The 12977-nt window shown below is 45.0% G+C and overlaps 1 protein-coding gene and 1 non-coding gene across 2 annotated transcripts; one reads left to right on the forward strand and one right to left on the reverse strand.

The window, feature by feature from the left end:
• Window positions 1-4243: 4243 nt before the first annotated feature.
• Window positions 4244-12182, reverse strand: nyx (nyctalopin). Its single transcript, XM_086144905.1, has 5 exons — window positions 12050-12182; window positions 11809-11873; window positions 10107-10393; window positions 8442-8746; window positions 4244-6037 (listed from the first exon to the last, which is right to left on the reverse strand). The coding sequence occupies exons 2-5, from the start codon at window positions 11828-11830 to the stop codon at window positions 5233-5235; spliced, it is 1419 nt and encodes a 472-aa protein (XP_086001031.1). The 5' UTR covers window positions 11831-11873; window positions 12050-12182; the 3' UTR covers window positions 4244-5232.
• Window positions 11389-11494, forward strand: LOC147234490 (U6 spliceosomal RNA). The gene has a single exon (XR_015106087.1). It is a non-coding gene; the product is annotated as a U6 spliceosomal RNA (small nuclear RNA).
• Window positions 12183-12977: the final 795 nt, after the last annotated feature.

A 12977-nucleotide genomic window follows, 5' to 3' on the forward strand; every position in this document is an offset into this window, starting at 1 on the left:
CTTGAAGGTTGAGAGGGATGATGCTAGTCTTGTTGCTTCTGGGAGTTTGTTCCACCACTGAGGTAGTAGAACTGAGAACAGTTTTGCCTGAGATCGCTTAGAGCGAGCAGAAGGTACTGCTAATAGGTTTGTATTAGAGGAACGCAGCTCTCTGCCGGGAACATAAGGTCTTATCATTTCGGTCAGATAGATCCTGGCAGCTACTGGTAGCCAGTGCAACCGTGTTAAAGGTTGCCGACCCCTGGACTGTGTGGTGCCGGGAGGAAAGACGCGAAGCCGTGGACGAGTTCAAACTTTATTTACCAGACACCAATAACCGAATGTGAACTTTCATGGACCACAGCGCCCCCCGACCTAAACCAACCCCCAGCCCCCGGTCCCGTGGGGTGAGAGGCGATGCTCCTTAGTGTCACCCACAAGGTGACAGTAATAAATGTAAATGTCAGCTGATTCTCCGATTCCTTTTAATAACCGAAAAATCTCGGTGTGAATAGAAATCAGACAGCAATTTTCTCTCCTTTCTCGATGACCCTCATCTTCTTTGTGTTGACAAGGGAAAACGACAGCAGCTCTGTTTGGGTTCCAGTCGATAAACGTGCACTCAGCTGAACTCGCCCCACCGATGCATTTTGTGATTTCAATCAATTCAAGTGAGTGATTAGAAAGAAGCAGAGCCGGGCCACCTATTGCATAATCCCATAACATCAACGTCCGAAAACTAGGCAGTTGTTGAGTAGGAACAGTGTGTTTTATCATGTTTGGATTTTAAAAAGCACCACAAACACCGCTCAAACACAGATCCCTCATTTCTGCAGCCCCGACTGTAACACAAGGGAACTGGAAAGCTGGCATGCTACGTCATTTGAGAGTCCTGCTGTGAAAAAGAGGAGATTGAATGTTGCAAGGACACGGGAGGCGGCTGTGTTTGTGGAAGGCGCGTTCAGGTTAAACTCGGGGGATTGTAATTACCTTGGACAAAATCACTTAGACTTTCATTTAGTCTTTTATAAATACTTTGAATCTTGAATGTTTTGGTTGCCGGTGAAACGGAATGAAACAACATCCACTTGAAGTCGTACGAGGCCAAGCCTAATGGCTCTCTGGCCTTTTTTATGAGCAGCCCAATATTCTGAGAATCTTCTTCGTTGTCTTCTCCTTTTGGCTTTTCCCTTCAGGGAACCCTATTCTCTGTATGCTCCTCTCTCACACCAACTACCTTCATATCCTCTCTCACAACGTCCATAAATCTTCTCTTTGGTCTTCCTCCAGACCTCCTGCCTGGCAGCTCCAATTCCAGCATCCGTCTACAAATATATTCACTATCCCTTCTCTGTACATGACCCAACCGTCTCAGTCTGGCTTCTCAGACCTTCTCTCCAAAACATCTAACATGTGTTGTTCCTCTGATCCTATCTATCCTGGTCACAACAGATTAAAATGTCATCCGCAAACATCATGGTCCATGGGGATTCCTTTCTAACCTCATCTGTCAGCCTGTCTATCACCCCTGCAAACAAGAAGGGGCTCAGAGCTGATCCCTGATGGAGTCCCACCTCCATCTTGAACTTCTCTGTTACCCCTACAGCACACCGCACCACTGTCTCAGAGATAGCATACATGTCCTGCACCGGTCTAACATACTTCTCTGCTACTCCGGACTTCCTCATACAATACCAGACTTCCTCTCTTGGCACCCTATCACATGCTTTTTCTAGGTCTACAAAAACACAATGCAGCCCCCTCTGACCTTCTCTGACCTTCTCTATTAGCATTCTCAAAGCAAATACTGCATCTGTAGTACTCATTACATGAAGCCATACTCCTCTTCACAAATGCTGACTTCTCCTCTCAGTCTAGTTTCAACTACTCTTTCCCATAACTTCATTGTATGGCTCATCAACTTTATCCCTTTATAGTTGCCGCAATTCTGCACATCCCCCTTATTCTTAAAAATAGCCACCATCACACTTCGTCTCCAATCTTCAGGCATCTTCTCACTCTCTAAGATCCTGTTGAGTAATCTAGTCAGAAACTCTCCTAGACACTTCCACACCTCTACAGGTATATCATGAGGACCGAGTGCCTTTCCACTCTTCATCCTCTTCAATGCCTTCCTCACTTCACTTTTACTAATCTCTGCTACTTTGTGGTCTACAATAGTCACCTCTTCTACCCTTGCCTGTTTTCATGTTCCACATTCATCAGCTCTTCAAAGTAACCAGGCATACAAGTCATCATACACATCAGCTTCCACCGCTTTGTCCTCTGCTCTACCTTTGTCCTCTTGATCTTCCTCGTCACCAGAGTCATCCTACAAACCACCATCCTATGCTGTCTGGCTACCCTCTCACCTACAACTACTTTGCAGACACAGATCTCGTTCAGGTTACCTCTTCTCTACAAGATGTAGTCTACCTGCGTGCTCCCATCTCTGCTCTAATAAGTTACTCTATGTTCCTTTCTTTTCTAGAAAAAGGTGTTCACTACAGCCATTTCCATCCTTTTTTTGCAAACTCTACCACCATCTGTTCCTCTGTATTCCTATCCTGTACACCAAATCTGCCCATCACTTCTTCATCCCATCTATTGCCTGCATCAAGTCTGCACCAATTAGCAATCTCAAATCTCTGGGGATATTCTGCATCACTTTATCTCACTCATTCTAGAACTTCTACTTCACCTCAAACTCACATCCCACCTGCGAGGCATAGCCACTAACAACATTGAGCATCACACATCCAATTTCCAGTTTCAGACTCATCGGTCTATCTGACATTCTTTTCACCTCCAGAACATTCCTAACAAACTCCTCCTTCAAGATAACTCCTACTCCATTTCTCTTCCTTTCAGTACCATGATAGTACAACATAAAGCCTGCTCATAACCTTCTAGCCTTACTACCTTTCCCCCTGGTCTCCTGGAAACGCCTTCCTTCTCTGCATCATGTCGACCAACTCTCTACCTTTACCTGTCATCGTCCCGATATTCAAAGTCCTACTCTCAGTCCCAGACTCTTGCCTTTCGTCTTCTCTCTCTGCTTCCGAACTCGCCTTCCTCCTCTCCTTTGACCTACAGCAGTCCGCTTTCCATTGGTACCCTGTAGGTCATCGGTACAAATGGCGATTGTTGTTAACCCGGGTCTTGACCGATATGGGTTAGGTATTATCTGATTGTTAGGTTTGATTCGCATGTTTGCTTTTGGCAAAAATTTTACGCCGGATGCCCTTCCTGACGCAACCCTCTCCATTTATCCAGGCTGGAGACCGACTCAGGGAGAAACTGTACCGCGCCGCCCTGAGGCTGCATTCCAAGCGTTGTGAGAATAAATATCTGCAAAATCATTGAAATAAAAAGTGGTGCAAAATGCTCATAGCACCAGAATCCAGTGACATTAGGATTAAAACCAGGGGCAGTTTCTGTCTTGATTTCACCACTTAAAGTCCCCAGTTCATTTACCGGCACAATGTTAGATTATGGAAAAACAATTTGCGATTAAACTGGCCGTCTACGCAGGTAACACAAGTGTCAACAAAAAGTGTAAAAGTGAAATTTAAAAATCTGGTCACTGGAGCCTCCATGCTAAAGAAAAATAACTGAGGAGCTAAAACAACCAAGAACCTTGACGTGTTCTTTATTCAGCTGAAGGGAACAGGAAGTGAGAGACGTTCTCTTCATCCTGGTCACTAGACATCATATTTTTCTACTTGATATGTCACACGTTGATATCGGAGACCAAATGAAGTAACTGATGAGTTCATTTCAAGAGGAAATTTGAGCGCGGAATCCATTAATGTGTGTTTTCTAAAAAGTAAGTCAATTAATAAAACCTGATGTAAGGGTGAAAATAAATAAATTGAAAAATAGTTACTGCCTCCTTATCAGTAAATTAATCATTTCTTGTGAATTACAGGAGTTGGATGATAAAATGTTCCATTAGGTCCCAAATTAAATGGCTTTTCAAAGGAGATTTACCAGGAAATGAGCAGGCTAAACTACTGATATTGTAAACACATATTCCTGCAGATATAAAGAGCCACAGGAGAAATCTGGCAAAGGAGATCCAGTGGTCTTTAGGCCATAATCCCTGACTGAAAGGGCTGGCGTGCAGATTAACGGCAGTTCACTGATCAAGCAGGTCGACCGTTCCATCCGTCCTGAAAGGAGTCACCGAACAGCCGCACAGACATTTGACAGCGTGGTTTTATTTAGAAAAATAGTCGACGGGAGAGACCGAGCACGTAACCAGAGTATTCTCTCCGGGACAGGAGTGACGGTTGGTGATGTGGCTGCAATAATACTAACCTACAGAGATCACTGAGCGGCAAGCTGAACATAATGAACAGAAAAGGCTGTTTGTGTGCAGGAATGGTCGTTACAAGCAACACTGGAGTGTAAAGAAAATATTTTTTTATTTTTTTCTGCTCTGCTTTTCACTCAAGAGTCACATTTATGTCATCACAGATTCCTCGTCCGGCCCTCCGGATGTGCTCTAACTAACCCCCTCCAACCCCAACCTCTCTGCCATCTGACATATGGCCGTCACACCACATGCACAGAGACGGATCATGTCTATAAAGGGTGGGTGGGGGTTTCCATCCATAGGAGGCAGAAGCACGTTGTCACAAACACAAGCAACAACGACTCCAAGCCACATGCAATAAGAAGATTAATGCATTTACGGAAAGAAAAAAAAAAAAAAAGCTGCAAACCTACATTTAGAGCTGAATGAAAAATGAGCGGAGGACATCTGTTTCTAGGGAAATGCTCATCTCCCAGAATTTCACACAGTAATACTAAAAAAAAAAAAAAAAAAAATCTTTTGTAGCGGACGATGGATATTACATAATACTAATTAATTTGAGTACTATGCGACAAAACGTGGAAGTTCACATATACTGTACATTTTCATTACAGTTTAAACTCAACACAAGCCCATACGGCGTAATCTGGCTACCATGAGACGAGATCACAGATGATTCGCCCGAGCGGCTCTGATGTCCATCTCTTGTTCATCTCTCGTATTCAAAACCAAAAATTTGGAAACGTGTCCGACCCCCACGGAGAGAAAAGTCCGGAAATCTTTTTGGCAGAAGGTTCGCGCGTGAGTACCGACTCGGTTTTTTTCGGCTAAACCTTTGCGACCGACGGAGCTCTTCCCGCCGTCTGTGTTCAAAGGAAGCGAAATCCACGCCGGGAAATCTCATGTGCAAAAGAAAAAAAAAAGGCGCACCTTCATTCGTACCGATCGGTGAAACCGAAGAGGAGCAGCGGCAGGAGGGCGCAGAGGAACGGCCGGCTGAACCGTTCGTGTCGCCCCTCGACCCCGGCAGAGAGCTGCCCCTCTTCCACCTCCATCAGGGTTCCATTCCTGAGGCTCTCCGTTCCGTTCCCCATTTCCTCCCGGAGCTCCTGCTGCAGCAGCTTGGAAATGAGGCTGTTGAAGCGGTTCTCTGTGGTGGAAGCCACGTCCGAGGAGGCGGTGGTCAGGTTCAGCTCGGCCGGATCCACGCACGTACCGTTCAGCTTGGCGAAGACCACCTCGCTGAGATCCAGCCCAGCCACGGAGGAGGGGGAGGCGCAGGGGATGTCGCGCACCAGCTTGTAGCTCTCCATCCACTCCTTCAACCACTCCAGGGAGCAGTCACACTCCCAGGGGTTTTTGAAGAGGTAGAGGCGACCCAGGAAGTAGATAGGCTGGAACACCGGAAAGGGCAGGGTGGTGAGGTTGTTGCTATTCAGGTGAAGCGTGATCAGGCTGGTCAGGTTCTCGAAAGTTCCCTCCTCGATGTACAGCAGTTGGTTCCGGTCCAGGTAAAGAATTTCCAGCTCCACCAGGTCACTGAACCAGGTCTTGGATACGTTTGTCAGCTGGTTCCCTCCGAGGTTGAGCATCTTGAGGCGGCTGAGGCCCCTGAAGGCGAGCCGAGGAAGGTCGGTCAGCAGGTTGTCGTTGAGGTAGAAGTTCTCCAGCCGAACGAGGTCTTGAAAGGCTTGGTCGTGGATCACGTTGATGCGGTTCTCTTGGAGGTTCAGGTACCTGAGATGAGGAAGAACAAATTGAATCTTTCCGGAGCAAACAATCACAAATCTTCCCGAGGTGTGACGGCCAGCTACGTGTTCACACATTTACATCTGAGAGTGAAATAAACTTGAAGCCGCTCCTGTTTCAATTTCCACAGGGCGCCTTTCCGTGTGGCGTCTGCGTGGGTTTCCTCCAGGTTCTCCGGTTTCCTCCCACAGTCCCAAAAAAGGCACGGGGTTAATCAGAATAAAATGCCAAGATGTGTGAAGGAGCGAGTGAACGGTTGTCTGTCTCTATATGTGGCCCTCAGGGTCGACCTCGCCTCTCCTAAAATGACAGCCGGGAAAAGCTTCAGCATCCTTGTGACCCTGAGTTCAGGAAAAAGCAGTAGATCAAATGTGCCCAATACGTCGATCGTGATCTACCGGTCGATCGCAAAGGTAATGTGGGTAGCGACCGCAAAGATCGCATGGCATTAAAAGGTAGACATCAGTCTATCTTCCTCACTATGAAATTTGTCACTTGACTGAGTCAGTCTGTCCGATCTGACCTTTTCTGACACAGGTGTCACCGCACGTGTGCACATAACGGCGCCATCTAGCAAGCTAGCTAGCGAGTTAGCGTCCAATTTATGTCTTCTAAACTTATGGGTATAAAATGAGCAGGGGAGCTGGACAGAGTAAAAGGACTAAAATGAAACCCTTCCATACAGAATGGGAGGTTGATTTTTTTTTTTTACTATGTCATTTCAAAGCGCGTTTGCCTCATCTGCCGATCTACCCAAAAAAAGTAATGTGGAGCGGCATTTTCAGACCGCTCATAAAAATTACGACGACGTTTTCCCTCCGAAAAGTCAGCTGAGAAGGAGAAAGGTGAAGGAACTAAAATCCCAGCTGTCAGGACGGCGGTCAGTTTTCTCACAACTAACTTCAACTATGCTACTGACTCCATTCAAGTCATCAGAATAAGGTATTTACCAAAAAAAAGTACTCTGTTGTAGTGTGCTATAAGGGTTCATGCAGTAATGCAAGATCCACAAATATTTATTGCATTAAGTATACTCAGTAGATATATCAATAAATATATATTCAGCATTTTTAGTGGAGATAGATCATTTTCACGTAGTCATTTGAAAAGACCCCTGCTGTAGATAAAGGATGGGAGGATCCAGCCGATAGAACAAGAAGGTCACCTGTCAATCACAGGGACAACCGTTCACACAACTTAAAGTCTTCAGTCAACCAAGTTAAAACATTATACTTGCATCCAGTAAGCAATCCCAGCACCCCAAACTAGCAAATGTCAAATGAACAATATCAGCTGGTCGATTGGGTTTTTTTTAGCCTGACTCGAGTCGTATTCGTCCCGCCGTGACCGAAACATGAGGTGAGACACATCACGCCAACATTTCAACAGCACGGCATGACTGGGATTTGTGTACAATATGAGATGAGGGGAGAAGTAGGCACACAGAATTGAACATGGTGTAACTCCGTGAGAGATCACCAGGTGTGCCGTGGAAAAATGCCCACTTTCACCTGATTGGTCCGAAAATTATTTATCCAAAGCAAATAATGTGTCTTCCTATGTCTATGTGGGCAGCGTGCCTATTCGATGGCAACGGGTAGTGAATTAACCTGTGCATCTGCGTATCAGAGTGATTAGTGACGCTTTGCGTGATACATTTTTAAAATAAAAAGTACTTGTATCTGCGTAAACAAACAGGCAGCAATGTTGAAAACTACCAAGACGAGTGAGAAAGCAGTGAAAGCTTGCTAAAAAGTTGCTGAACTCATCTCTAAATCCAAACAGCCACACACCGTAGCAAAACATTAATACTCACTAAACTCACTAAACCAAGCTTACTGTTCTGTCTATTTCCTGTGCATCTTGTATTTGCGAGTGTTATTTGCAGTCCCTATGTCCTCTATTGTAAGGCGCTTTGGATAAAAGCGTCTGCCAAATGTAATGTAATGTAATGTAATACTAGCTGCCGGCAAAATCATTATTGAAGAAATGCTCGGCTCTCGCGTTGATAAAGAAATAGCCCAAGTTCTCTCAAATAATACCATTTCCAGACATTATTGATGACATGTCTTCAGACATTGTAAAAAGTGTTCTGGAAAAGTTGCACATCAGTGGGAAATTTGCATCGCAACTTGATGAATCTACAGATATTAGATACATTGGATTCCACACTAAGTAAATCGAGACTACGGTTTCATTCTAATCCGTTAAAAAATGTTTTTGACATATTTATTTGGTGGAGTGCCGTGTGATTTTTCTAATGTAAAATATGTGGCTCAAAAAACATTGGGAAACACTGGTGTAACTGATGTCACTTCAAAAGTTTGAACATTTCAGAAAAGGCACACAAGGCTGTAGTGACCAGTTGGTTGCCAGTATGTAGAAACCCCACCTGAGGCTGCCAAGTCCCAGCAGCGAGTTGTAGGCCACCGCCTCAATCTTGTTCCTCTCCAGGTAAATGTGGGTCAGGTTCTCCATGCCTCTGATAGCTCCCGGAATCCTGCGGAAGTTGTTTTGGAAACAGAACAGCTCCTTCAGAGCCGTTTGCTCGATGAAGATCCGGTCGGGGATGTTGAAGAGGTTACAGTCCGACAAGTCCAGGCGCACCAGCCTCTTCAGCCCCGTGAAGGTTCGTGTGTGCAGGTAGCTGATGTACTCATTGTGCGCCATCTTGAGCTCCACCAGGTTGGCGAGGCCCTGCAGAACAAGGGACCCAGAGATAGTGGAGAAGGATGGAGAAGGAACTGGGGCAAAGGGGAAAGACGTACGGGTGGAAAACAACTGCACACCTGGAAGACCCGATCGCGCCTCTTATGAATATTCATGTAACAACTGTATGTAACACAGGGAAAGAAGGGTGCTTTTTGCTGGGTGTTCCGAGCATAAGACCCGTTTTCTTCAGGCGCAAGGAAAACAGCACAACTCCTGTATTAGATGATTTTGTATCAGGGATTTTTGAAGAAACTTTGCTTAATAGGCACATCTCTAAATTGATCCATCTCGTCTCGAATCGTCTCACTCCGGCCCGATTCCCACGACTTCAGGTTTGATGTTCTTTTTTTGACCGTTTCATAGAAACATACTGCTTGATTTTGTCTAAGCAATAAAACACTGATTTCCAAAGGTTTCAAAAGGATACAGGCTGTTGTCTTGGCACTAAATCGTTCTTTCGTCTCCCGCTCTTTGTCTTCAATGGAAACATGTTCCTCATGAAGCTGCTACGAGTTGCTACTATGTCGTATGTATGTTTGAATCAGCAACTGCCTTTACGAAGGCTGGGTGGTGCAGTGGTTAGTGTTTCTGCTTTGCAGAAAGAAAGCCTCTGATTCAATTCTGATTCTTGTCTGTTTTCTCCTACAGTCCAAAAATATACAGGAGGTTCAAAGAGGACCCTAAATTTTTTAATGTGAATGAATGGATTTTTGTCTCTATATGTGGCCCTGTGATCAAGTGGTGAACCCCTCTTACCCAATAAAAGCGAGTATAGGCTCACAGGATAAGAGGTATGCACAATGAATGAATTATAAAAACTATAAAATTACTTTCGAAGCTACCTGGCATCCTTTTGAACTTGTGATGTTTGACCGAAATCTCGAGAGGGAGCTGCAGGCTCGATCGCAATGTGGCGAAAGACGCTGCCCGCTGATATTGACAACAAACTGATCGGAACATTTTCTTCAAGCAAATAAATAAAGGAGATCGAGTGAGAATTAGGAATTTGGACCGACGGCGATCACCGGTAAGAAGGCGAGAAGGTAGTCTGGAAATTAGAAATTAAATATACGCCACGGTGTGCATCTGGGGCTGTGGACAAATGGGTTTTCTTCAGCAGTAAATTAAACAACAGGACCGTTTTATTATCATGGTGCCATTTTCTTCTTGCTGTGTGACGACGATCGACACGCCTTCTGCTACACATTCACATTTAAAAGAGTTTGGAGGACTGTTTAAACATGAACATTTTAATAGAAAACGGACGGTGGAAGACATAATGTATAGACACTTTAAATAGCATCAGATCGCGTTTGGGAGCAGATGTCAGTAGGGGGAGGCTGACCTTGAAGGCTCCGGGAGTGATGAAGGAGATGTTGTTGTGATCCAGGGAGAGTGACTTGAGGGAGGGCAGGGTCCCAAAGGCCCTCTCTGACAGGAACTTGAGTCGGTTCTTGTCCAGGTTGATGGCGGCGGCCTCGCAGGGGAATTCCCTGGGCAACTCGGCGAGGCTGGAGCGATCACACAGCACGGTGCAGCTCTTCTCCTGGGTGCAGGAGCAGGATGCCGGGCAGGCCCTCACGCAGGCCCAGCGGGCCAGGGTCGCCCCCGGCAGCAGGCACAGCACAGAGACTGGAGGCCGGCAGAGGAGAACAAATCAACAGACGCCATCGGACGCGGGCTAGTAGCTCAAGTATCCACAAAATCATAATTGGCTCCAAAACTCTATCTTCGATCTAAGGTCACGTTAACACGCCATCGATTCCCGGAGAAAAATGCGCTCTGAATCCAATGAGGACCAAACTGTTCCTCCAAAACCAGCAAAATCCACACGGCAGCAATAAAAGCAGAGCAGAAAACGATATATTTTTTTACAATTTAATAAAGGAGACACTGGAAGGAAGTATGGAATTGTCCACCTTACTGTAACATCAGTAAAAATATAAAGGCAAAACTATTTTAATCTTGGTTTTATGGCAACGCATTAAGTGTCCCGTTGAGCAATCCAACGCCTGACAGAGATTTTTTTTTTTAATGAAACCTCCTTCCAGCTTTCGGTGAAATTTCTCCAACGATAATGAATCCTTGGTCGGACGTTTTTCCACAAGTATGTGTATTCGATGAAAACGCGCCAGAACAGGGTGTGTTCGAAAGGGGGGTGAGAGAGGGACCACGGAAAGAGCCCGGTGTCAAACGCAAACAAGCATATTGAAGTTGTGTTGACAAACAAATCCAAACATAATTATCCCGGGCGCCATTAAGCTGCATTTTTTAGAGCTTCTGAAGTCCATCTCTTTTACGGCCGCTTCACGATTCTGTGTCGATAAATAAGGCGAAGCTGCGGCGCTTGAAGGTGAAACGCCTGCTCTGCTGAAGTTGGCAGAGCAGCGATTGGATGTTTGAGTCACGTTGAACGTCTCCACCAGCTGCCGGTGAAATGGTGATGTGATTAAGAAAGCACAGCTTTCATCAGAGATTAGCCACACAACAATAGGTACTGTCTGCGCCCAGGATTTCACCCCCCGCTCTGCTCCCCTCCGCTAGAGTTTGTGCGGCCTCTTGCTTTAATCGCTTCTTCTGCTGTTTTCGGACTTGTAAATTCAACTGATCCTTAAAATGCGCAACTGGTGTCGGTTCTCTGACACATATACTGAAATTGGAACGATACAGAGAAGGTTAACATGGCCTCTGCGCAAGGATGACATGCAAATTTGTGAAGCGTTCCTTATTTTTTGACAAATAGGCACCCATCAAAAAATATTTGGAGAGTTGAGGATATTATCTCTATTTGACTGTGGTAGATGTTTTTTTTTTTTCACTTGCTATTGAGGAAATAAGTGAATTGCTAAATGAATGGTGGAAACAATTATACCTATAAAAAATATTGTATAATGTGTATCTTGTCATGAGGTTTTATAAGAATGTGTGTGACTCTGTCAAGGAACTTGTTCTAATAAATGTTCTAAAAAAAAAAAAAAGCGCAACAAGATTTTTAACGTGAGAATTGATTTTTTTTTTTTTTGTAAGAGTGTAAGGGTGAAACTGACCGGTGAAAGTGATGACAGTCATTACTGTGGTTGCTCATCTGGAACATGCCAGGATTACCAGAGGTCTGCAAAGGCATGAAAAAGCATGAATTAAATGGAAATTGCTAGTTGCTGGATGTGGTGTTGATGGAGTTTGAGTTGATTATGAGTTAAAAAAACAAAAAACAAAAACACAAATGATGGAACAGAGATGATCCTTGGTTCTTTATTCACATCAGAGAAAAACAAAAGAGTCTCATACCTGTCGGTCTCTCCAGACAGCACCATCCATGTGTGTTACAACTCACAGACCAAACACCGGCGTGTGTGTCCATCCTGCCGTCCCATATCGGTCTGAACTCTACACCTCCAGAGGGATAACTGACCAAGATTACTGTTCCATGCTGCCTGACATTGCTGGCCAGTCAAAACGTATAAGCTTCTACACTTCAGACCCCATCCCCTTTGCTGAGTGTGTGTTCTATGAGCACACACACACACACACACACACACACACACACACACACCAAAAAGCCATCACTTAATGGCAGTCAAATCCCCTGGATGGAGTGATGGAGAGAGGGCTAGATGGAGATGGGTGGTTGGCAGGATTACAGAAGCACAGCCAAGCTCTCAGATCAAACAGCCCAGGGTGAGCAGTAACTTAGAAACACACAACACTCGGATTACACCCAACCAAACGTTCACACACACACACACACACACACACACACACACACAAGCACAGCATGGAGACAGACAAACTTACCAGAAATGCAGATGTTGAAATGGATTAGGGGATGAGCAGGCCATCAGTGGTGTGATGTGATGGGAGAGCCGATCAATACAATTTGTTAAACTAGATTACTCTACTTTAGGACCACCATGTATGACCGTCTCCCTGTGTGTGTGTGTGTGTGCGTGTGTGTGTGTGTGGACTCTTGACTTGGTTGTCCTTAAAACCTTTTTTTTTTTTTTCAATATGACACAGAAATTACACAACAGGGCTTTAATGGGTGTCACATCATGGGTCGTTATGAAACAGCCAGCACTTTATGGCCCTTTTTTTTCAGGCTGACATGAAAATCCCACCAAAATTGGGGTGAAAAATCACAGCATGAAGAGCGTAACCACTGACTCGCCTTCTAAAAAGCCTCCACAGATGGTCAAATGCAGACCATCTTTACAGA

Source organism: Fistularia commersonii, chromosome 4 (genome assembly GCF_037954325.1).
Source record: "Fistularia commersonii isolate RoL2024-O1a breed Wild chromosome 4, RoL_Fcom_v1.0, whole genome shotgun sequence".
Taxonomy (NCBI): Eukaryota; Metazoa; Chordata; class Actinopteri; order Syngnathiformes; family Fistulariidae; genus Fistularia; species Fistularia commersonii.